Source organism: Myxine glutinosa, chromosome 10, assembly GCF_964187855.1.
Source record: "Myxine glutinosa chromosome 10, kmMyxGlut1.1, whole genome shotgun sequence".
NCBI classification, from domain to species: domain Eukaryota; kingdom Metazoa; phylum Chordata; class Myxini; order Myxiniformes; family Myxinidae; genus Myxine; species Myxine glutinosa.
The window spans coordinates 82,563,699-82,589,989 of NC_136270.1; the positions used below are offsets into that span (position 1 = coordinate 82,563,699).

Below are 26,291 nucleotides of genomic sequence, written 5' to 3' on the forward strand. Positions count from 1 at the left end.
TGTGTGGAGTTTCAGAGAAGAAAGCAAATACCTATTTTGGGGGGCCAAACCAGGACCCACGTTAACCCCCCGTAAACCTCCTTAGACTTTGATTTTCTTAGTGCTGTGAACAAACTTCGCTACATCACAGGTGATGAAGGTCGTGGTCAAGTTTCATAGAAATAGTGTGTGTAGTTTCAGAGTAAAAAGCAAATTCCTATTTTGGGGGGTCAAACCTGGATCCACTTTGACCCTGGTAAACCCGTTACCCTGGTAAACCCCCGATTTATTTAATGCCGTGAACAAACTTTAGTCACAACACAACAAATATAATTTGTGCCAAATTTGGTCGCAATCCCATCAGCGGTTTCGGAGAAGACGTTTCAAATGTTTACGGACTGACGGACAACGCGCCATCGCATAAGCTCCCCTGACCTTCGTTCCAGGTGAGCTAAAAAGCTAGCTCAACTGATTAAAATACTTTTACATTCATTTGTTAATTTTAATTATCTTTTAAATGAGCTTTGCACTGTCTAGAATTTGTTTTTAAGTGAGTCCTTTCACACAAACATCTCTTGGACTGGTTTATGTATGGCAATAGAGTACCATTACAAATATACTGTACTATTGTTTTATGTAAATGTGTTGTCATATCGTAAGCATGTCTGTTTACTCAACACTGACAAGGGACTGTGAATACGTGTGCTCAAATATACTTAAATACAGTACATGCCTTCCTGAGGCTGTTCATTCCCACTCTTCCCTCCAGAGCGTCAAGCAGGCTGTGCATTAATATCTCGCATCATTTCCGCATCCTTACCTGCGACCTTGTATACCCCTCCTTAGCCTACCTAACCCAACCAACTTTCTTACTTGCAGTTCACTGTTTCTTCATCTCTTTCCTCTTTACCCCTCTGTTCTTTTCCTCATTGTGTCCAACTGTCGCCCCACTGGCCTACGATCAGTATGCTCTTCCTGGACCCTCGATTTTTGTACTAAAATAAACTTGATTGTTTCTTTCATGCCTGGGTTCGAATCCCAACGAGCTATCAACCGTCATCCTGGTGTTTCACGGGCAGGGCGATTCATCAATGTGTGTGCCGTCCCTGGGATGGACGTTAAACCTGGTGTCCAGTCTGTCGGCGTTAAGATCATGCGGTGTCCTTCGTGAAGAGTATGTGAGCAATCACCGGCACCATGGCCAAAAAAAGAAAAATTCCGAAATTCCTGCCCTAACCTCGCGTCCCCCCCCCCCCCCCCCCCTCCACCCCCTACCCCCTGTCCCAAGGGAACTAAGTGCAAATGGGTGAACCTCCAAGGAGGTTGCTATGCCCCTTAGCTGGGCATGCGAGTGAGTACTAGTATTATCAGTACAGTAGTAGTAGTATCTTTCATAACTTGTTTTTATTTCATTACTTTCATGCATTCATAGTTTGAAGATATTTTGTCGTCACGGTAACAAATGTAAGTGCTGCGTTTTACCAAAACGCTCCAATATTAAGCTACAACATTTCATTGCGAGTCATCTATGCCTTGACCTTTGCATGGTGTGCTCAAAACTATAATGTTAACAGAAAGATTGCAAGAATTACGTGCATTCATTAAGGCAAGTGGGGACAATGTTTCAAGCTTGCAGGTTTTGACAAAAATAATGTGATTGCTCGGAAACTAACGTGTTGGCGTTGTTGTTGTTCTGGGGACATTGTTCTAATAATTACGTTTAATAACTTGTCACTTCATCCACTGCCTTGCTGATCCTTTGACTTTGACAGCAGTAACGCATTTTGAGCAGGTGTAGGAAAACTAATGAAACAGTTTGTGTAATTAACTTGAGCAATGATTTTGAAGCGAATGCAGCACTCATTTTTAAAATTTGCTGTCATCACCTTTTCCTCCGGCTACATTTTAGTGTTAACTGCTTCTTCATCTAGTATTCGAGTGTGTAAGCCAAGGCAGTCATTCCTTTTTTGATGAGTAACTTGTATGTTACCAGTTAAATTATTTGTGCATTTCAGATGACGTTCTGCTTTTCATTTTTATTTGTGCCGACAATCTCAAGTCTTTTTAACAATCGAAAATTAATACAAATTTATCCTTTTCTTTTTTGTTTAGTTAATTTCTTTTTTGAGGTGTGTTTTATTTGTAGCTTAATAACTTTCTACGACTGCATCGTTGTCCAGGCCGGTATTAAATATTTATTTTGCCAGAGGCTGTAAACGTGATGCGGAGGTTTATACTTTATTTCTTGCAATTAGGAGAAATTGGCCGATCCATACAAAATGAGTGTGATGTCATAATACATGGCACTTTTCTTTCAAAAATTAGCAGAAACATATGTGGGCCCAATGTACCTTCGCCACCGAAGGTGGACAAAGGTTATGTTTTCACCACTGTCTGCCTGTCTTTGACCAGAATAGCTCAAAAAGTTATTGATGGATTTGACAATTTGGTGGGTAGGTTGCGTGTGTGACGAGGACGAATTGCTTTGATTTTGGTGAAGATCCAGGTCCAGATATTAGTATTTATAAGTGATTCTTCACCATTGAGAGATGAGACTGAAACCAATATATAGCAAGATATCTCAAAAAGTTAGGGACGGATTCGGATGAAATTTGGTGGACAGGTTGGGTGTGTGACAAGGTCAAATTGATTTGATTTTGGTTTATGTCCGGGTCCAGATCTGGCCCGTCGGTGGGATACAAAATGTACACTGCTCAGCCTGGCGGAGGAGTGCCATTCTAGATTGGGTATGAGATCCGTTCTTGGACCCATTTGACGAGGCACATCGGGTTCATTTACCCCCATTAAAAAACGTTTTTTGAGATGAAAACATGTTTTCTTTTTCTTGAAAATTTCTGTCATTTTCTTTTGGCTTGAATACGAGGGTGTATATATATATATATACACTTCATGATCAAAAGTATGCAGACACCCCTTCTAATTAGTGGATTTGGCTGTTTCAGCCACACCCATTGCACACAGCCATGCAATCTTCATAGACAAACATTGGCAGTAGAATGGGCCCTACTGAAGATCTCGGTGACTTTCAACGTGGTACCGTCATAGGATGCCACCTTTCCAACAAGTCAATTCGTCAAATTTCTGCCCAACTAGAGCTGCCCCAGTCAACTGTAAGTGCTGTTATTGCGAAGTGGAAACATCTAGGAGCAACAACAGCTCAGCCACAAAGTGGTAGGCCACACAAGCTCACAGAATGGCACCGCCGAGTGCTGAAGCACGTAGCGTGTAAAAATTGTCTGTCCTCGGTTGCAACACTCACTTCCGATTTCCAAACGGCCTCTGGAAGCAACGTCAGCACAACAACTCTTCGTCGGGAGTTTCATGAAATGTGTTTCCATGGCCGAGCAGCAGCACACAAGCCCAAGATTACCATGCGCAATGCCAAGCGTCGCCTGGAGTGGTGTAAAGCTCGCCGCCATTGGACTCTGGAGCAGTGGAAACGCATTCTCTGGAGTGATAAATCATGCTTCACCATCTGGCAGTCCGACGGATGAATCTGGGTTTGGCGGATGCCAGGAGAACGCTACCTGCCCAAATGCATAGTGCCAACTGTAAAGTTTGATGGAGGAGGAATAATGGTCTGGGGCTGTTTTTCATGGTTTGGGCTAGGCCTCTTAGGTCCAGTGAATGGAAATCTTAACACCACAGCATACAATGACATTCTAAATGATTGTGTGCTACCAGCTTTGTGGCAACAGTTTGGGGAACGCCCTTTCCTGTTTCAGCATGACAATGCCCCCGTGCACAAAGCGAGGTCCATACAGAAATGGTTTGTCGAGATCGGTGTGGATGAACTTGACTGGCCTGCACAGAGCCCTGACCTCAACCCCATCGAACACCTTTGGGATGAATTGGAACACCGACTGCGAGCCAGGCCTAATCGCCCAACATCAGTGCCCGACCTCACTAATGCTCTTGTGGCTGAATGGAAGCAAATCTCTGCAATGTTCCAACATCTAGTGGAAAGCCTTCCCAGAGGGGTGTAGGCCATTATAGCAGCAAAGGGGTGGTGGGGGTGGGAAACGATCATTCATTCATTCATATATTCATATTAAGGGGGTTTACCTGGGGACCAACTCCATATTAATGCCCATGCTTTTGGAATGAGATGGTCGATGTTTGGGTGTCCACATACTTTTGGTCATGTAGTGTATGTATTTGTGTGTATATAATATGTGTGTGTGTGTGTGTGTGTGTGTGTGTGTGTGTGTGTGTGTGTGTGTGTGTGTGTGTGTGTGTATATGTGTATATATGTATATATGTATATATATATATGTATATATGTATATACATATGTATATATACATATGTATATATATATATGTATATGTATATATGTATATACATATGTATATATATATATATGTATATGTATATATATATATGTATATGTATATGTATATATATATATGTATATGTATATATATATGTATATATGTATATGTATATATATATATATATGTATATATATATGTATATATTTATGTATATATATATTTATGTATATGTATATATATATATATGTATATATATATATATACAGTCATGTGAAAAAGTAAGTACACCCCATGTAAAGTTTTGACTTTTTCAACATATTTCAACATTCAGCTATTTGATCTTCATTTCAACAATATTGATAGATAAAGGTGATATAATACAACAAATATCATGAAACATTTTCATTTTGTAGTCCATTGTATCATTTAAATAAACATAAATGCAAATTTTGCATGTGGAAAAAGTAAGTACACCCTTGGCTCTAATAGGTGGTATTGCCCCCTTTGGCAGAAACGACCTCAAGTAGGCGTTTGTTATATCTGTCTACCAGTCTCCGACATCGACTGGGAGAAATATTTGGTCACTCTTCCATGCAGAATTCTTTCAGCTGTGCGATGTTTGAGGGGTTTCTTGCATGCACAGCTCGTTTCAAATCCCCCCACAACATCTCGATGGGATTTAGATCCGGGCTTTGACTTGGCCATTCCAGAACCCTCCATTTCTTTCTTTTCAGCCATTCCTTGGTGGATTTACTGGTATGTTTAGGGTCATTGTCATGTTGCAAGGTCCACCTTGGGTTGAGCTTCACCTTTCCGACAGATGGCCTCACATTATCCTCAAGCACCATCTGGTACAATGAAGAATTCATAGTGGATTCTATGATGGTGAGCTGCCCAGGCCCTGATGCAGCAAAGCTGCCCCAAACCATAATATTTCTGCCACCATGCTTTGCAGTTGGTATCAGGTTCTTGTGATCAAATGCTGTCTTTGGTTTTCCCCAAACATGTCTTCTGGTACTGTGGTCAAATAGCTCTACCTTTGACTCATCTGTCCAGAGCACATTGTTCCAGAAGTGCTGGTCTTTGCCTAGGTGTTCATTGGCAAACTTTAATCTTGCCCTGATGTTCTTTCTGGACAGCAAAAGTTTCCTCCTGGCACACCTCCCATGTAGATCAAATTTGTGCAGCCTCTTTCTAATGGTAGACTCGTGCACTTTGACATCAACAGTGGCAAGAGCTACCTGTAGGTCCCGTGATGACATTCTGGGGTTTTTGGAGACTTCTTTCAGCATCTTGCGGTCTGCTCTCGGGCTGAACTTGCTGGGGCGGCCTGGCCAGAACAAGTTGGCAGTTGTTTGGAATCTTCTCCACTTGTAGATGATCTTCCGGACAGTCGAATGATTGATTTCCAATTGTTTGGAGATCTTTTTAAAACCCTTCCCAGACTCGTAGGCATGTATAACCTTTTTTCTGAAGGCCTCAGAGAGCTCTTTTCATCGCGGCATGGTGACGCCGCACACTTTTTTTTTTTCTTTTTTTTTTGTACACAGAATCGAGGATCGTGAAATAGCTAACATTTATCAAACAAACAAATCAAACAAACAAGCAAACAAAGTATATAAAAAGGGGAGCGGTAGACAAGATGGGGAGGGAAGGGGAGGAAGCACACAAACACAACATTTGAGAGCAGGGACATCGGGAGATATGTGGGAGGGAGAGGGCTTGGGGGGAGGCAGGATAGGTTATAAAACGCAAGGACACCAAGGACTTCCAGGAAAGAAGTTGGTATTTCAAAAAAGTGGATTTGGGGTGAAATTAGCGGGGGTAGAAAAGGTCAAGGTTTTGGATTGGGGAAGATAAGAGATGGTGGTGAACAGCTGTTTTAAAGACCTGGAGGAAGGAGTGGGATTGAAGAGAGTGAGGGAGTTTGTTCCAGAGGCGGGAGAAAAGAGGAATGAAGGAGTGAAGGTGAGCAGAGAGTCTTGATTTTGGCAGTTTAACCATAAGAGGGTTGCAGGCAGATCTTGTGCGACCTGTAGGAATATTTGGGGGACAGAGCACAGACAGGGCTGGGGGGGCTAGGCTGGAGAGGAATCGGTAGAAGACGGAAAGACCACCAACCTGCCTGCGGTGAGTAAGTGAAAGGCCCTCGGAGATAGCCTCATCGCGGGAGATTCCAATGATTCTGAACGCTTTGGTTTCAACAGCGTGGAGACGAGCTAGGTGTGAGGCAGGAGCACCAGCCCAGAGGGGAGAGCAGTACTCCATTGAGCTGCGGATGAAAGCCTTGTATGTGGTGAGGAGCGCAGGTGTGCCAAGGAAGGACTTCGCACGACGGAGGATGCCGAGTTGGCGACTGGCTTTGGAGGCCAGCTTGGAAATGTGGTTTTCCCAGGAAAGATCATGGCAGATAGTGAGACCCAAAAGCTTGAGTGACAGAACTTATTGGAGACGATTATTCAGAAAGTGGATGGGAGGGTTGTTCAGTCGGTCTTTTCGGAGAGACATCGTAAGAGTGTGAGATTTGTCAGGATTGAAAGACATGTTCCACTTGTTTGCCCAGTCTGTGATTTTGTCCAGGTCTGCAGAGAGTGAGGAGGCTGCAGACTGCCGAACTGAGGGATGAGGAATGGAGCGGCAGAGAGTGGAGTCATCAGCAAAGAGACAGAGAGGATTTTCAAGAGAGTCAGAGAGATCATTGATGAAGACCAGAAAAAGCACATGGCCCAGAACACTGCCTTGGGGAACTCCAGCCTGAACAGGAAGAGGAGATGAGAGAAACCCATTCAGGGCCACACGTTGACTACGACTAGAGAGGAAGTCCGCCAGCCATGCGTGGAGATTTCCATGGATACCAAAGGAGGAGAGTTTGGTGAGCAGAGCGGGGTGCCAGACCGTATCGAAGGCACGTGATATGTCGAGGGAGACAGCTCTAATTTCCTGTTTGACATTGAGGACCTCCATCCATTGTTGAGACAGCAGAAGCAGCATGTCCAGAGTAGAGTGATCTGGTCTGAAACCAAATTGATGATCAGAGATCAAGCCATTGGAGAAGAGGAAAGATTTAATATCTGAAGCAATGATGGATGCCATGACTTTGCTGATAATTGGGAGAAGGCTGATTGGTCTGTAGTTGCTAGGATCTGTTTTTGCACCTTTTTTGTGTAAAGCGTTGATGTTGGTTGATTTCCAAGCAGATGGCAGTTGACCTTGAGCAAAGGAGAGGGTGAATAGAACAGAGAGAGGGAGTGAAAGAGTGGAATAACAGGATTTTAGGATCCATGGGCTGATGCCGTCAGGTCCAGTTGCAGAATCAGAGTCGAGCACTTCAACAACAAAGAGCAAAACAAACGAAATGTCTCAGGTTTAAATAAGACGGGTTCCTCCAAGATCCTCTCTAACGATGTTCTAATCATTTGCACCTGAGCTGGTGCACCTGATTCTAATTTTAGGTATTTGAAGTAGTGATAAATGTAGGGGTGTACTTACTTTTTCCACATGCGAAATTTGCATTTATATTTATTTAAATTATACAATCGACTACAAAATATAAATGTTTCATGATATTTGTTATATTATATCACCTTTATCTGTCAATATTGTTGAAATGAAGATCAAATAGCTGTATGCTGAAATATGTTGAAAAAGTCAAAACTTTACATGGGGTGTACTTACTTTTTCACGTGACTGTGTGTATATATATATATATATATATATATATATATATATATATATATATATATATATATATATATATATATATATATATATATATATATATATATATATATATATTGTACAGACTTGGCATTTAATATGGATTATTTTTTTTGTTGTTGTTGACTTGGGTTTACTTTCTTAACTCAGTATATTGTTGCGGATATGGGATTTGCATCCATCCATATCCGCTTGTAAATATTCCCCTATTTCCTCAATACTTCCCAAATCCCTGGTGTTGGGCTAGCGGCTAGGGTGCCGGCTTAGGATCCTAGGATCCTGGGTTCGAATCCCGGTCAATCGCTGAATTAACGCCAGGGGGGTTGACTCAGCCTGTCATCCTTCCGAGGTCGGCAAATTGTGTACCAGTTCACTGGTAATTCCCTGCTTGTCGTTAAAGGCGGCAAAAAGGGTTGGCGTCAGGAAGGGCATCCGGCCGTAAAACATTGCTTCAAAAAGGGGACCGAAAAACAACAACAACCACAGTTCCCGAAAAAGGCCAACCCCCGCTTGCGGGGAAAAATGGCCTCTAAAGGTAGTTTTCCTCAATACTTCCCAACTATCCCCAATCCCCCATTCCCTAGTCCCATTTTCTGTAAACAACACTCTGTAGACCCGACCTCCCCCTATTTCCCCCATTAAATGTCGTGCCCAGGTTCACCGCATCTCATGTAAGACAACTATAGGACATCTTGCTAGTTATTCTTAGTCTATGTCAGTTAAGGATTCGTTTCCATTAATTCTGACCCTTCGTTGCACCAGAATGTGATTGTATGGCACCGTTAGGAAGTTTAGGACCTCCCAATACCTCCCCGCAGCTCTTCCTCACAGTTCAACAACAACAACAACAACAACAACAACAACAACGAGCGCAGGAAGTCCGCGTCCTCACTCCGGCTTGGTTGGTAGGGGGTGTTGGGAGGGCACCAGGCCTTCCCAACGAGCCGCCATCAAACATGTGCTCGACGGGGTTACCAAATAGGGGCTCCCTGTCAGCTCCTCGTCAAGGGCGGAGCCCGGTAACCCCCGCACCCAATGGAAGCGGCGGACCGGCCCCAGTGGGGCGGAACCAACCAGCCGAGGGCGTGTCACTCCCGGCTGAGCATGCGCAGTGAGGGGGAGGTGACGTCAGATGCGCGCTGAGCTTGGAGAAAGAAAGACGTCCCCTCCAAGCGCTGTGACACCTCCCCGCATCTTCTGGACCGTGCTTTATCCTGTCCCCGAGCCAAGGTGCACCTTGTGCTATCGACCTACCTGTCCCTTCCTGCCATCAATCCCTGTGTAAGTCTGCCTTGTTCCGTTTGTCTGTGGTCTGTCTGGGATAAGATAAGACGGTAATTAAGTGCCCATCTCTTCTGTGTCTTTACCTCACTGCCTTGTAATCTACCCCTTTTCTCCACCACTAATTATACCCTCCTCCGGAGGTCTTGAGAACTGTACCCCTTGCGTCGTTTCCTCTTTCCCAGTCGTCGTGTCCTTTCTATCATTGATTTGGCATAGCGCGATTTGGCCAACGTCTGGGTGAATCGGGTGAATCGGGTGAGTTGGGGAAGAATCGGGGGAACTGTTAGGTCGCGGCAATACCACCGCTCGGTAAATAACATCTTTAACCGCGTCCGCAACAATATCAATCTGGTGAGTTTCTTTTACACTTTGGTGATTTATTTGTTAAAAGAACCATGTCACTGATTGTCTGTCACAGCAAGAAGTCAACAACAGGATTATATCACAGGTGGCGTGGCAAAATGTACGGACAGGTGCATTTGATGATTGGCTTCACAGTCGGGTATACAAGGGTTGTTGCGTTCTGTATTAGTGGATAACCACTACTGCACGTCTCCAAAAGTTATTGCCGCTTCCTCTGCAGATGGTCCGTCAACTCGACAATGCTGTTTGTCATGGAGTGGTGGCTTTACGAAATTACGGCATGAAACCGTGCTATTGCTCGGCAGTATGGCATCACTCAAGGTCAGGTGTCAAAGATCCTGAAACAAAATGCTCAGAGGGGTGTCCCTACTCCAATACCGAGGCCAGGACGTCCCCACAGAACCACAAGGAGGGATGATCGCCAGCTGCACCGGTTAGTCCGCAATGGCCGTACCAAGTCAGCTAATCGGCTTAGGGCTGAGTGGCAGCAACTGACAAATGTGCCTGTATCCAGAAGGCTAGTATCAAATGTATCCAGAAGGTATCAACCAACGACTGGTTCAAGCAGGCTATCGTGCCAGGCGTCCCCTGAGAAAGCCACGCCTGACCAGACAACACCACCAGCGCCGATTGCAGTGGGCCAGAGAGCACCGTCAATGGCAGCCAGGACACTGGAATCACGTGATCTTCAATGACGAGTCTAGATTTCTGGTCTATCGTCAAGAAGGCCGTGTCCAAGTCCGCAGACAAGTGCAAGAAGCCTCCAACAAAGATTGTATAGTGCCAAGAGTCCAAGCTGGAGGTGGTGGGGTGACCGTTTGGGCTGCTTTTCATGCAGGGGGAAAAACTGACCTGGTTGTTCTGAATGGAAACCTGAATCAGTTCAAGTACAGGGCCATTCTGGAAGAAACATTGCTTCCATTTGCTCGTGCAGCCTTTCGAGGAAACTTTGTCCTCCAAGATGACAATGCACGGCCTCATCGTGCTCGCATGATCCAACACTTTCTTGCTGACCGTGGTGTCGAGCATATGGAGTGGCCTGCCATGTCCCCGGATATGAATCCGATAGAGAACTTGTGGGCAGAATTAACGCGTCAAATCGACCACTTGGACCAGCAGCCGACCTCTGTGCGTGAATTGCAGCAGGCTATTGTCACTGCATGGCAAGCGATTCCTGTCCAAACCTTGGCAAATCTCGTGAACAGCATGCCTCAACGTGTACGTGCTCTCCTGAATGCTCATGGGGTTTACACGAAGTACTGAACTGTAATTTTACTGTCCGTAATCCCAGTCGTAATTTAACTTTTGCTTTTGCTAAAAAAAAAATTGGCTAATCTGTAAAATAAAGAGATAATTCTGGAAAACGTGCAGAAGTTTAGCACAGTACTGTCCATGAATTGAGTTCGATATCAGTTTACATCACTTTCAAGGATCAATTTATTTGTTTCGAAATGTCAAATGTGGTTTTTGTTTCTTTTAAAGGTCACATTAACAAAATCTAGAATAGTTTCAACATAATTCCAATGAACTTTTGGTTCGACGACATCTTGAAAAGTAAGTTCACCCCCACAAAAAAAATATTCCATATTAAATGCCAAGTCTGCATATATATATATACACACACACACAAATACATACACTACATGACCAAAAGTATGTGGACACCCAAACATCGAACATCTCATTCCAAAAGCATGGGCATTAATATGGAGTTGATCCCCAGGTAAACCCCCTTAATATGAATATATGAATGAATGATCGTTTTTAGGCCATTTTCCCCGCTAGAGTGGGGGTTGGCCTTGCGGGCCCCATGACAATCATGGTTCCCTGTTTGAGGCAATGTTTTTATGGCCGGATGCCCTTCCTGATGCCAAAACCCCCTTAATATGGAGTACATTAATATGTATTTGTGTATATATGTAATGTATGTATGCATGTATATATGTATTTATTTCTGTAAATGTATGTGTATATATAATTATGGAGTGATTGTACATATTCTTACAGGCATAGCAGAGTTTGGACCTGAATGTGACCCCGAAACACAGCTTTCTGTGCTGGATGTGGTGATTGAAGACGAAATGTTGACACCTCTGGCTCGCCTTGAAAAATTTGCTGCCAGTGACAATATCTTTAACAGGTATTGAACATTTTAGATTTACTGTTGTGTGGAATGCCTCAAGACAAAAAATAATAAAAATTTGTAACTTGTAATTCAGAGTTGCAGTTAATAAGGACCGTACTTACCGGAGGATTATTGAAATCTTTAAGAACAGAAGTATTCAATCAGGCAAAAAAAAATTGTTTACTTTTCAATGAAGAAGTTGAAAACGTCTCTTTATTAATTGTTTTATATTTTAGGCAGCTTATGGCTCGTACACTGCCAGACACGTTGCGTCTCGTACTTGAGGCAGATGGAGATGTGTGGCCAATCCTTAACACGGTGACAAAGCTTGCCGAAGACGCAGGTATGCGTCGATGTCCAACTGATTTGATTACTGTTTACAATATCTTCTTTTTCTCATCACCATCTTCACCAAACTTGTGCTCTTGATCTTTCCCGAATAATCACATCATCACCATTAGCTGGATGTGTGCTTGTTTGACTTTGACCGCATCTGTACACTCGCTTATGTTACCAGCTGTGTAGTATAGTATAAATGCAAATAGCTGAGAGAGAAATTTTTGGTTGGAGTGTTGAGTTTAGGCCTGGACATCTCTTGCTCAGAACCAGCAGTACGAGCAACGCTGATGGAGCAGCTACCTCATGTTGCAGCACTTTGTCAGAAACACAATGCTGTACCACCCCATGTCATCCCTCAGCACCTCCTTCCCATTCTCGTGCGTTTTCTGAAAGATGGAAACAATCAGGTGTGTTGAAATGCACGAGCTCAAATGTTTTGTTAACGATAAATGAGATGGGTGAGCTGCTTTCTTCCAATTTAGTGATACAGATTTCACTGCTTGTGACAGGTTCGGAAGGCAAGTCAAGCAGCCCTGCTGGAGCTTTTGGGTCAAGAACATGTGTCAGCATGGGATGTAGAGACATTTGTCTGTCCAGCTGTTCTGGAGCTTACGGCACCTGACAGCTGTGATGATTATAAAGCAGAGGCTGTAGCGGTGAGTGCCTTGAGAATGTGAGCTTGTGGTTTGGAGGTAGTGAGACGTCAATGTGAGATGTGGAGTGTTTTGGTGGTTTCATCCACCCCTGTGAGAATTTGGTGAAGAATTAGCGACTATGCACCCATGCCATACTGTGTAATGTTTTTTTGTATTGCCTGGTATCAGAAGTTAACCCATTGTAGCATTCTTGTAGGTAAGAATGCCAAAGCTTTTATTTTATGCTCTTTTGTTAATATACATGTTGATTATTTATTAATTAGTCTCATGAGCGTGTGTCTGCGTCTGTATATTTTTGCTTTAAAATGGTTTTTTCTGCAACCGCTTATCTGACCAAGGCAAAACTTCAAATATGGAAGGGACTCCCCCATAGAGAATATATTATTGCTAAATCTTATGCCATGGGTCACATGGTATGGCAGCCATATTGGATTAAATTTTGAAAAATTGGACATTTTCTCCAAAACTGCTCGATTGAAAAAAATAAATTTAAATTTGGCATAATATGTCATCAACTCCCCATGGAGTATATAGGGTGAGAACAATGACATCATCAGTGAATTGGTATTCCAGCAATAATTGGTTGAATTGAAATCCTTATCCAAAAATCTGAAACTTCACATCCATTGCCTTGAGAAAGTTTTCACACCCCTTGACGTTTTTCACATTTTGTTGTTACAGCCTGAATTTAAAATAGATGAAATTGGGATTTTTTTTGTCACTGATCTACACATCACTGCAAATCACATACATGTCACTGTCACTGATCCCCATCATGTCAAAGTGGATTTTTTTTTTTTTATAAAATTATTTCCACCAAATTATTTAAAATGAATGAATGAATGAATGATCGTTTTAAGGCCATTTTCCCCGCTAGAGTGGGGTTTAGCCTTGCGGGCCCCATGACAATCATGGTTCCCTGTTTGAGACAATGATTTTATGGCCGAATGCCCTTCCTGACGCCAACCCTTGGTCGCCTCTTACGATGCGCAGGGATACGGTGTACCTATTCTAGGTCGGGGTACACACCGTGATCATTCATCCCAGCAAGCTGGTACTCAATTTGCCGACCTCGGAAGGATGACAGGCTGAGTCAACCCCCTGGCGTTAATTCAGCGATCGACCGGGATTCGAACCCAGGATCCTAGGATCCCAAGCCGGCACCCTAACCACTAAGCCAACACCAGGCTTTATGACAGCTGAATTATTCAATGAAATTTAAAGAATGAAATTATTCAATGAAAATTATTTAAAATGAAAAGCTGAAATGTCTTGAGTCAATAAGTATTCAACACCTTTGCTATGACACTCGAAATTGAGATCAGGTGCATCCAATTTTTTTTGATCATCCTTCAGATGGCTCCACAACTTGATTGGAGTCCACCTGTGGCCAATTCAATTGATTGGACATGATTTAGATAGAAACCCACTTTTCTATATAAGGTCACACAGTTGACAGTGCAGGTCAGAGCAGAAACTGTACCATGAGGTCCAAGGAACTGTCTGTAGAACTTAAAGATATAATTGTGAGGAGGCATCGATCTGGGGAAGGGCATAAAACAATTTATGGAGTGTTGAAAGTTCCCAAAAGCACAGTGAGCTCCATCATTAGGAAATGGAAAGAATATGGAACTACCCAGACTCTTCCTGGAGCTGACCGTCCGACCAAATTGAGCAACCAGGCTAGAAGGACCTTGGTTATGGAGGTGACCAAAAACCCAATGACCACTGACAGAACTACAGAGTTCATTGGCTGAGAATGGAGAACATGCCAGAAGGACAACAGTCTCTGCAGCACTTCACAAATCTAGGCTTTATGGAAGAGTGCTAGACGGAAGCCACTCCTAAGAAAAAGTCACCTGAAAGACTGAGAGCATGAGACAAAATATTCTGTGGCCTGATGAGAGACAAAATTTGAACTCTTTGGCCTGAATGAAAAGCGCTACGTCTGGCCGAAACTGAGCACAGCTCATCACCCATCTAACACCGTCCTTACCGTGAAACATGGTGGTGGCAGCATGATGCAATGGGGATGCTTTTCAGCGGCAGGGACTTGTAAGGACAGAGGGAAAAATGAATGGAGCCAAATACAGGCAAATCCTTGAGGAGAACCTGCTTCAGAGTGAAAAAGACCTTAGACTGTGGCAAATATTTATGTTGCATTAAGGCAATGACCCCAAGCATACAGCCAAATCAACTCTGGAATGGCTTCAGAACAAGAATATGAAAGTTCTTGAGTGGTTCAGCCAAATCCCAGACTTGAATCCCATTGAGAATCTGTGGAACACTTGAAGATTGCTGTTGCTGTTTACCGACGCTCCCCATCTAACTTGAGCGAGCTTGAGCAAATCTTCAAGGAAGAATGGCAGAAACTCCCCAAATCCAGATGTGCAAAGCTGATAGACATACCTAAGAAGACCTGAAGCTGTAATGCCACCAAAGGCGCTTCTACGAAGTATCGATTCAGTGGGTTGAATACTTGATATGTAAATTCGATATTTCTGTATTGCATTTTTAATTATTTTGTAAAAATTTCTAAAAAAAATAAAAAATTATACTGTGATATTATGGAGTATTATGTGTAGATCAGTGACTAAACATCTCACTTTAATCCATTTTAAATTCAGTCTGTAATACAACAAAATGTGAAAAACGTTAAGGGGTATAAATACTTTCTGAAGGCACTTTATCTGATCTATGACCCAATGTGAAGAATGAATGAATATATGATGTACCTAACCCATGTGAAGAAACTGTGTGACATAATAGAGTGCATGGATGACGGGTATATGGGTCATAATAGTAGCGTGTTCAGTTAACGACGACATTTTTGTTCAGAATGAACGTGCGAGGCAAGACTATGCGCTCTACAAGTACCATTCTAGATGGTAATATTGTTTGAGTGGTCTTGCTTCCAGTGGAAGTGAATTGGATTTGGTTTCTCGATGCAGCACTCCTTATTAACAATGAAAGATGATTGAGGTGGGGACTGCATTTGTTTTGCAGATCATGTGCAGTGTTGCTGCCATTGTGGGTCGTGAGGTCACGGAGCGTCTCTTGCTGCCGAGGTTTTGTGAGCTTTGCGGAGTAGGAAGGATCTTTCACGTGCGTAAGGTAAAGCTATTTGACATCGCTGGAAAGATAAAATAGATTTTGGCATTTTCTTTTCTCATTTGATGCTTACTTGACCATTGTTTATTTTCTTCGCCAACGCATTGATTTATTTATTTAAGGCAAGTCTTTATTGCTGATGCATTGTCACCTTGCATGATGTTGCATTTGAAAGGTGATCTGGTTACGTACTTTATGTTGGTGATCCTTGTGTGTTGCAGGTTTGTGCAGCGAGTTTTGGTGATATGTGTAATGTGGTAGGACAGTCTACAACTGAGAAGGTGCTGGTAAGTGTGCTGATTGAACGTGTGAGAACATTAAAATTTTATCTGTGAACTTTGACTTTTCAGGTGCATTTCCATACAAGTTCTACTCTGAGCACAACGCATGAAAAATCGTCTAATGTGCAAATGAAAACAATAATTTCTTCAAAAGAACACGGCAAATGAGAACACTAATTGCTAAGAATCAGTAATTTGAGTACATTTCCGCTCACGAGGCAAAGCAATTGATAGATTCGTTTGCAGTTTGTGGTTCATGGCGATTGGATCTTTCCCTGATGTACAGAGCAGTCCGCAGTGGACACTGCAACAGGGGAATAAAAACCACCGTTTAGAGGCCATTTTTCCCCGCAAAGCGGGGGTTGGCCTTTTCGGGGACCGTGGTAGTTGTTGTTTTTTGGTCCCCTTTTTGAAGCAATGTTTTACGGCCGGATGCCCTTCCTGACGCCAACCCTTTTTGCCGCCTACAACGACAAACAGGGAATTACCAGTGAACTGGTACTCAATTAGCCGACCTCGGAAGGATGACAGGCTGAGTCAACCCCCCTGGCGTTAATTCGGCGATCGACCGAGATTCGAACCCAGGATCCTAGGATCCTAAGCCGGCACCCTAGCCGCTAGCCCACCACCAGGGATTCAACAGGGGAATGTACAAACAAAAATTAGTGCAGCAGATTTTAATGATTTTGTATTACATTTGGGGTTGGGCTGGCAGGTCCTTGCCTCTGAGCTATCTCGCTTGGGTTTGAATCTCTGCCCAGCTATAAACCTGGTGTTTTGCAGGCAGAGTGAGGCATCGATGTGTGTGCTGTCCCCCAGATTTATGTTAAACTGGGTGGCCCATCTGCTAGCATTAGATGGTGGACGTTACAGATCTCCCATTGTCCTTTGCGAAGAGTAGGTGAGTTATAGATGGCATTCCTGTCTGAACTTACAATTTCCTGCCTGGACGTTCCTGCCTGAACTGCAGATGATCTGGTCTTCCTGGATGGTCCTTGACACCAGGATACTTAGTTTGCTATCTCAAGAGTGTGGTTGCTGACAGTAGCTTCTGCTTTGTTTAAACAAATTGACCAGGTGGCTTGCATGTTTCATGTGAACACCCTTGTTCATACACAAAGGGCAACCAACACATTCGGAACCATGCGGAGCATATGGAATGGCCGCAATTGTGAAAAGTTCTGTATTACTTTGTTTGCATGTGAATACATCTTCTTGGGAAAACCACATTTCCAAGCTGGCCTCCAAAGCCAGTCGCCGACTGGGCATCCTCCGTCGTGCGAAGTCCTTCCTTGGCACACCTGAGCTCCTCACCACATACAAGGCTTTCATCCGCAGCTCAATGGAATACTGTTCCCCCCTCTGGGCTGGTGCTCCTGCCTCACACCTTGCTCGGCTTCACGCTGCTGAGGCCAAAGCTTTCAGAATCATTGGAATCTCCTGCGATGTAGTCAACACCGAGGGCCTTTCACTCACTCACCGCAGGCAGGTTGGTGGTCTTTCTGTCTTCTACCGACTCCTCTCCGGCCTTGCTCCCCCAGCTCTCTCTGTGCTCTGTCCCCCCAATATTCCTTCAGGTCGCACAAGATCTGCCTGCAACCCTCTTATGGTTAAACTGCCAAAGTCTAGGCTCTCTGCTCACCTTCACTCTTTCATTCCCCTTTTCTCCCGCCTCTGGAACAAACTCCCCCACTCCCTTCAATCCCACTCCTCCCTCCAGGTCTTTAAAACAGCTGTTCACCACCATCTCTTATCTTCCCCCATCGAAAACCTTGATCTTTTCTACCCCCGGTAATTCACCCCAGAGTCCTTGCAGTGTTCATATGCTTTATTCCTCTCCCACCTCCCCCCAAGTCCTCCCGATGTCCCTGCTCTCAAATGTTGTGTTTGTGTCCTTCCCCCTCTTCCCCCTCTCTTTTGTGTCCTTCCCCCTCTCTCCCCATCTTGTCTGCCGCTCCCCTTGTTTTTTGTGTTTTGTGTGTCGGTTTGTCTTTTTGTGTGATTAATGTTAGCTCTTTCACGAGCCTCGATCTTGTATACAACAAAAAAAAAAAAAATAATCTGTAGGCATGCAGCTATGTTTGTTGTTTCTCGTCCTTAAGCTTTTCAAAGACAATGGTTTGACAATGATATAGGTTGATATTGGTGTCTTGGTTGTTCTTTGTGTGGTGCACAACTCGATCTCCAGATTTTTCATATAGCAGGAGCCTTTAAGGGTTCAATACAATGTCAGACATGAGATCGGGGTCGGACATATCTCATGCTTTTAAAACACAGTCTGGCATCCTGCTTTACCCTCAAACTCTCTGTCTCTGGCATCCAAGGTCAACTCCACACATGGCTTACTGACTTCCTCTACTCTCGTAGCCAGCATGTGGCTTTCAATGGGAATCCTTTAATCTCTTCTTCCTGTCAAGGCTGAAGTGCACCAAGGCAGTGTTCTGGGCCCAGTCCTATTCCTGATCTTCATCATTCATCTATTTGACTCTCTGGAAAATCCTCTATCTATTTGCTGATGGTTCCACCCTCTGCTGGGTCAACAGTCATCCATCAAAAAAAGGGCAGCAGCTTCTTCCCTCTCCTCCGACCTTGAAAACAATCACAAGCTGGTCAAACACTTGGAATATGTCTTTCAATCCTGACAAATCTCGCATTCTCACAATCTCTCTCCAAAAGGACCGCCTGGCAAACCCTCCTGTCTACTTTCTGACAAATCCTCTTGAGGAAGTTCAGTCATTCAAACTCCTTGGTTTCACTGTCAGCCATGATCTTTCTTGGGCAAACTGCATTTCAAAGTTGGCCTCCAAAGCCAGCCGCTGATCGGGCATCCTCCACCGTTCAAAGTCCTTCCTTGGCACACCTGAACTCCTATCCACCTACAAGGATACTCTTATCCACGATTATTGGAATCTCCCGTGATGAAGATGAGCCTATGGGCCTTTCAGTTCACAATCGCAGACAGGTCAGTGGTCTGATAACGCCTCCTTTCTGGTCTTGCACCCTGTACTCTTTCCATGCTTTGTCGCTCTCTTCCCTCCTCCCATATTTCTGCAGGGCACACAGTCCAAAATGAGCCCCCTTATAGTGAAACCACCTAAATCCTAGATCACTGCTCACCTCCACTCTTTTGATCCTCTTGTTCTCGCCTGTCGAACCAACTTCCACATCCTCCTCAATCTCATTCTTCCCTCCAGATCTTCAAGACAGCTGTTCACCACTATCTCAGATCGTTCCCAATCCAAAACCATGATCTTTTAAAAACTTTTTAATCCAGCACCCACCCTTCCCCACCCCATCCCAGTCCCTCCTCCTTCCAAATTTCCAGTTTTCCCTCCTCATTTTTTTTCTGTATCCATCTTGTCCACCCCACGCAACTTCTCCTGCCTACCATTTCTCCCCACACCCATTGTTTGTATGCCTCCCTATGTATTGGCTTTTGGCTCTGCTGTTGGTGGTTCACCCCTCTTTGTGCTGTTCCTTTTGGCCTGTTGTTTCCTCATCCGTTCAGTCTAATAGTCCTAACTCTTGCACGAGCATCAACTATGTATACAAAAAAGACTTTCAGAAAATGTGTCAACATCTTGTATGGTTGGAAACCATAACTTGCTTTGTATGACATGTTCAGAATCATTTTCATACCATAATGTGTTAAGATTTAGACACTTGAAAATGCAACCTAATAACAAAGGAGAGAGAAAAAATTGGCATAAAATGAGCTTGGTCATTCATTCAATTACCTGCAGCACCTGGCTGCTGATTCTTTCATTTCTGGGAGCATGGCTGCCATTGATTCAGTGACCCCTGTAGAAAGTTGGCCAAAGTGCCGGCAAGAATCGCCAACTCTTGGCAAAAGACCGTGGAATCTTCAATGTCAATCAGCTAATGCTAAGAGATGGGTCCCAGTCTTAAGATCCCATCCAATGGCCGGCATGCTTTGTGATGCAACACTCTGCCCATGAAACATTAATTAGTTTGTAGTTGGGCCAAGAGTCAAACCCAGAATACAGTCACGTGAAAAAGTAAGTACACCCCATGTAAAGTTTTGACTTTTTCAACATATTTCAACATACAGCTATTTGATCTTCATTTCAACAATATTGATAGATAAAGGTGATATAATACAACAAATATCATGAAACATTTACATTTTGAAGTCCATTGTATAATTTAAATAAACATAAATGCAAATGTCACATGTGGAAAAAGTAAGTACTACTGTGTTCAAAAAGTATCCGACCTTTATTTTTCGTGCGTAAAAAAAAAGAAGTTAGGGAGGCGTTGATTTGGTGCACGTATGTAGGCGATCCTAATGCGCACGCGTGAATTTTTTTCCCACCTGCAGAAGCTGTCATTCGACGGCAGACCGCCGATGAGTGAGGACATGTAAGTGAGCGCCGTCGGATTTTCGTTTTTGACAAAATGATGGAAAAACTTGAACAACGCTACTGCATCAAATTTTGTGTAAAGCTTGGCGATTCCCAAGTGGAAACGATCCGCAAGATTCAACACCGTTCATTCCATTATGAAGGAGGATTTGGGCTTCAGGAGAATCTCAGCGAAGTTCGTACCAAAGCTGCTAACGGTTGAGCAGAAGCAACTCCGTTTGGAGATCGCACAGGACATGCTGGAGACTGTGAACAGCGATCCCAGCTTCCTCAACACAGTGATCACTGGCGATGAGTCCTGGGTTTATGGGTACGACCCAGAAACCAAGTTGCAGTCATCACAATGGAAGCATCCAACATCCCCGAGGCCAAAAAAAGCAAGGCAGGTCCGCAGCAATGTCAAAGTCATGCTGACCGTCTTCTTCGACTCCAGAGAAGACATCATGCGGAATGCGACGGACCAGCTGCGCGCCATCCCAAAAGAGGCGTTCCAGTGCTGCTTCCGACAGTGGCAGAACCGTTGGGAGAAGTGTGTGGCAGCCCAAGGGGACTACTTTGAACGAGATTATTATAAAAAAATTTTTATCTGGATGCGAGTATCTTTTATGAACAAAGGTCGGATACTTATTGAACACACGACGTACACCCCGACATTTATCACGACTTCAAATACCTAAAATTAGAATCAGGTGCACCAGCTCAGGTGCAAATGATTAGAACATCGTTGCAGAGGATCTTGGAGGAACCTGTCTTATTTAAACCTCAGACATCTGGTTTGGATTGCTCTTTGTTGTTGAAGTGTGCGGCGTCACCATGCTTGGATCAAAAGAGCTCTCTGAGGCCTTCAGAAAGAAGGTTATAGATGCCTACGAGTCTGGGAAGGGATTTAAAAAAGATCTCCAAACAATTTGAAATCAATCATTCGACTGTCTGGAAGATCATCTTCAAGTGGAGAAGATTCCAAACAACTGCCAACTTGTTCAGGCCAGGCCGCCCCAGCAAGTTCAGCCCGAGAGCAGACCACAAGATGCTGAAAGAAGTCTCTAAGAACCCCAGAATGTCATCACGGGACCTACAGGTAGCTCTTGCCACTGTTGATGTCAAAGTGCACGAGTCTACCATTAGAAAGAGGCTGCACAAATTTGATCTACATGGGAGGTGTGCCAGGAGGAAACCTTTGCTGTCCAGAAAGAACGCCAGGGCAAGAATAAAGTTTGCCAATGAACACCTAGGCAAAGACCAGCACTTCTGGAAAAATGTGCTCTGGACAGATGAGTCAAAGGTAGAGCTATTTGGCCACAGTACCAGAAGATATGTTTGGTGAAAACCAAAGACGGCATTTGACCACAAGAACCTGATACCAACTGTAAAGCATGGTGGTGGAAATATTATGGTTTGGGGCAGCTTTGCTGCATCAGGGCCTGGGCAGCTCACCATCATATAATCCACTATGAATTCTTCATTGTACCAGAGGGTGCTTGAGGATAATGTGAGGCCATCTTTCGGAAAGTTGAAGCTCAACTGAATGTGGAACTTGCAACATGACAATGACCCTAAACATACCAGTAAATCCACCAAGGAATGGCTGAAAAGAAAGAAATGGAGGGTTCTGGAATGGCCAAGTCAAAGCCCGGATCTAAATCCCATCGAGATGTTGTGGGGGGATTTGAAACGAGCTGTGCATGCAAAAACCCCTCAAACATCGCACAGCTGAAAGAATTCTGCATGGAGGAGTGGGCAAAAATTTCTCCCAGTCGGTCAGGGACTGGTAGACAGTTATAAGAAACGCCTACTTGAGGTTGTTTCTGCAAAGGGGGCAATACCACCTGTTGGAGCCAAGGGTGTACTTACTTTTTCCACATGCGAAATTTGCATTTTCATGTTTATTTAAATTATACAATGGACTAGAAAATGTAAATGTTTCATGATATTTGTTATATTATATCACCTTTATCTATCAATATTGTTGAAATGAAGATCAAATAGCTGTGTGTTGAAATATGTTGAAAAAGTCAAAACTTTACATGGGGTGTACTTACTTTTTCACATGACTGTATATAGCTTAATGTTTTGTCTCATCTAACAATCTTGTCTTTTGTCTCATGTATTTGTCTGTATGTCCATGTTTGTGAGATGAGTGTGTGGCTGCTCCCCTATTAATCATATTCTTTAGAACCTGTTAAAAAAAACGTGTGATTGCTTAATAAGAAAATAAAAGTTGCATCTGCAATGCTGCTGTTATGTACAATATAGCCACTGAATTCTGCTTGTACTGCCTTTGAACTGTGTGCAGCTGCCTCACTTTGTGCAGTTGTGTTCGGACGGTGTATGGGGTGTACGGAAGGCTTGTGCAGAGTGCTTTGCTGCCATTTCCTGTGCATCCTCATTGGATGTTCGACGTGTGCAGCTCTCGCCACTGTTCATAAACCTCACTTGTGATCCTTCACGCTGGGTGAGTTTGGTTGGAGAGGTACTTGATGACATCTTTACATCTGGATTGGGGGTTAACTATTCCGTCCTTGACCCATTTTCATTAATCCTCGTATTGTTCAATGAGGTTCCACTGAATTCTCATTTTGCAAAGCCAAACAAAGCTTCTGCTCAGCATATATATATATTTGGTGAAGGACTAGGACAAAAATGTACTCGGTCTGAATGTTGCTCCATACAGAATGTCACGGATGGATACCCTTATGTCATTGCCTCATTCTGTTTTAAAATCAGTATCTCCATATTTTCATTCCAAACAGCATCATTCATCGTTCCAATCACAAATGAATACTACAGTATTAATATATCAAATTATTGTTACGTTTGTGGGGGTTAGGTGTGGAATACCTTAGGAAAGTTAAGAATGTGTAGGTTTTAGTATGGACCGTGTGACGCGAAGAAGAAGCCATCTCAATGTACATAAGCAGGGTAAATGTTCAGGTTAAGAGTGTTTGCTTGTCACCATAAGGGGCGTGGCTTTTTGCTAACTAGTTCTAGAGCATAAGATTAATAAACCGCAGTGTGTAATTGGCCCCTTATGATTTTTCCCTTTGTTCTTATAAAATTCACTCTGCCAGCCATGCAATCGGCACATTGCCGCAACCACACCGACAAACCCCACAGAAACGAGCACATTTGCCAATCGACAAGTAAATCCCGACGTCATCTGAACATTCCTGAATAGAGATTAGACTCCGCCCCCTGACGACTCGTGACGGGGAGGCCACGCTCCGAGCTTCGTGACTGGTTAAGGAGCCATCGGGTGATGAACAGAGCTCAGTGATTGGACAGTGTGATGTCAGCGGTGAGACATTCGAGAGCTAGTAGAGCAAAAAGAAGCTGTCTCGCCATCTTGTTCTCTTCTGGTCCTGGCATTCGTTGGAGGCGGTCGCATTCTCTCTTTGTTTTTTTTATGCTGGCTTTAGAAGAGGATGGCTGTTTTTGCCTTTTGCTCTTGTCCTGGGCCTCGCTTCGCGTGAGGGACGGTCGCTTCGCTCGCTCTTTCTCTTTGTTGTGGTCGCGCTAGAGAACGGCTGCGCTTCGTGCCGTGTCCGCTGCTGGAGCGAGTTTGTAGCCTTGGTGGAACGTGGAAAGATCCTGCAGACTGGGGGAGGCACTCTTGCCTGCTTGCCTCACACTGGCGGCTGGCTGTGGGCACGACTTCGCGCTAACGCGTGTTTTACCATGCTGTGACTCTAGACCCGTTGGACGGCCACCAGGCTTTCGAGGGCCGATTGGGGACGCCAGGCTGAGTACCGGCCAACACACCACACAAACGCATTTTCTTTCATTTGTCTTCCCTTTTCGTGTCTGTGTCCGTGTGAAGGGTCTCTCAGTTAGAATTTCGTTTTACCTCACCGTTTATTTCGTTTTTATTATCCTTGCATTCATTTTCATTAAAACCTTTATTTTTGGCATTTCATTCTTGTATTGTGAATTTTGCTGTCTCGTATTTGTGTTTGTGGGTCGAGTCATTAAACCCCGTGTCGGCCGTCCGATCAGGTAAGACTTCGAACTTTCCCACGCGCTCGAAAAGATAATCCCGCCAAGTTTGAAATACACCTTGGAGTGAAGCTCGTTTCGGTCATTCGTCACCCAGGGGTCTTAACCATGGGGACACGACATTATAATGTTAAATCACGATTGTATTGTGATATTATCAAACCAGCAAACTGTTATCTGTTCACTTCCAGATTCGGGAGCAAGGTCCAAGTCGATCACATTTCAAAATCATAAATGTACTGGCAAATTTCTGAAACCTCATACCTACCTTACGACACCTGCTGGGACCCCAAAACATTCCACAGAAGATTATATTTCCTTTTAGTAAGATATGCAACTGTAATGGTTACTAAATGCTGTCCTCCTGTCATGTGACCAGATCCTCAGCTCTGATTGTTAGACGTTTGTGGGGACATACGGACAGACAAATGCTGTTCTAGACGGCATTACCGTACTGGCTACGCTGTAAAAACTAGAACGGTACTCGGTCGAGCACATATCCCCGCTAGGCTGAATCTTGACCAAATTCTAATCAGCTTATTCTTGTCATCTACCCAATCATCCACCAAGTTTCGTCCAAATCTCTCCACAACCTTTTGAAATGTCATGCTATATGTCGTTTTTGGCCTTCACTCTTAATTGTGAAGAATCACTTCAACAATTATTGGAATCGGATACGGATCTTCGCTAAAATCAAATCAATTCTTCCTTGTCACACAACCAACCTGTCCCCCAAAGTTTTCCCGAATCCGTTCATAACCTTTTGAGATAGCCTGCTCACAGACGAACAGACATGGTTGAAAACACAACTTCCGTCCACCTTCGGTGACGGAGGTAAAAAGCATTGATGCTACACAATGGATTTTCCACGGTGTTGTATTATGAATCCTTTGGATAGCAAGGAAGACAATGCAACAGCAGCATGACAATGAAAGGGTGGATCAAGTATAACGACAAACACAGTGCGGTGATGACTTGTGATATAGCCTGACTCGGTGGCGTAATGATTAGAGCGTCCACTCTGAGTTTTGAAAGTCGGCGGTTTGAACCCGAGTGAAGTTGGCAACCATTGTGCAGGCTTGGTGGGCTTAATGGCATCTTCAGCTCCTTGTATGGGACCTAACATGTTCTTATATTGAGAACTGCAAATACTCTCGATTCTAAGGATTTGTCTGATGCATCTTTTTTTTTAAAGCAGTAATTTATTAATTAAATGGCTGAATTTTGTTATTAAAAATAGTCACCCTAGTTGCATGGTTTGTTTTATTTGGTACCACATAGCAGATTTATTAATTTATTGTGGTATTACTTTTCAAAATGAATGCTATTGTGTTCGTGCTTGTCACGTTTGAATAAGTACAGTCCTTAATTTGATTCTCATGTGATTAGTAAGTAAATTTGTTGACTTCCTGTAGCTGTCTTTTTCATTTTGCATGCTAGGTTCGGATGGCTGCTTTTCAGTCGCTCGGCCCTTTCATATCGACATTTGCACGTGTGGAATCAACACAAGCTGAGTGCACCGAAGACAGGCCGAGGGAATATGAGAAACAGCATGTGGGTGCACAGCCAACTGTCCTAGAAAATGATCATTTTAAGGACAAGCTTACCGATGAGGCAGTTATTGGTGCTAGAGATGGTGGAGTGGAAGATGTCCAGGTCGCCATGATGAGAAATGGACTGAGTGACATGTTGAGAACGTCATCTGCTATGATCAGTAGCACACACCATCTATTGAATAGGTAAGCAGTTTGTTTGTTTGT

At 43.7% G+C, this 26,291-nt stretch overlaps 1 protein-coding gene across 10 annotated transcripts in view; it reads left to right on the top strand.

Annotated features, from left to right (window-relative positions):
• Positions 1-26,291, top strand: part of PPP4R1 (protein phosphatase 4 regulatory subunit 1) — a 119,342-nt gene that overhangs the window by 2,072 nt on the left and 90,979 nt on the right. For 5 of the 10 annotated variants that reach the window (XM_068126657.2, XM_068126655.2, XM_068126659.2 and 2 more), the window contains exons 3-10: positions 11,649-11,781; positions 12,003-12,109; positions 12,337-12,512; positions 12,615-12,761; positions 15,768-15,875; positions 16,094-16,159; positions 22,832-22,990; positions 25,972-26,270. In XM_068126657.2, coding sequence (XP_067982758.2) covers positions 11,649-11,781; positions 12,003-12,109; positions 12,337-12,512; positions 12,615-12,761; positions 15,768-15,875; positions 16,094-16,159; positions 22,832-22,990; positions 25,972-26,270 — 1,195 coding nt within the window. The remainder of the gene's footprint in view (positions 1-11,648; positions 11,782-12,002; positions 12,110-12,336; positions 12,513-12,614; positions 12,762-15,767; positions 15,876-16,093; positions 16,160-22,831; positions 22,991-25,971; positions 26,271-26,291) is intronic. The other 5 variants (XM_068126656.2, XM_078785819.1, XM_078785817.1 and 2 more) reach the window with 1 other exon arrangement.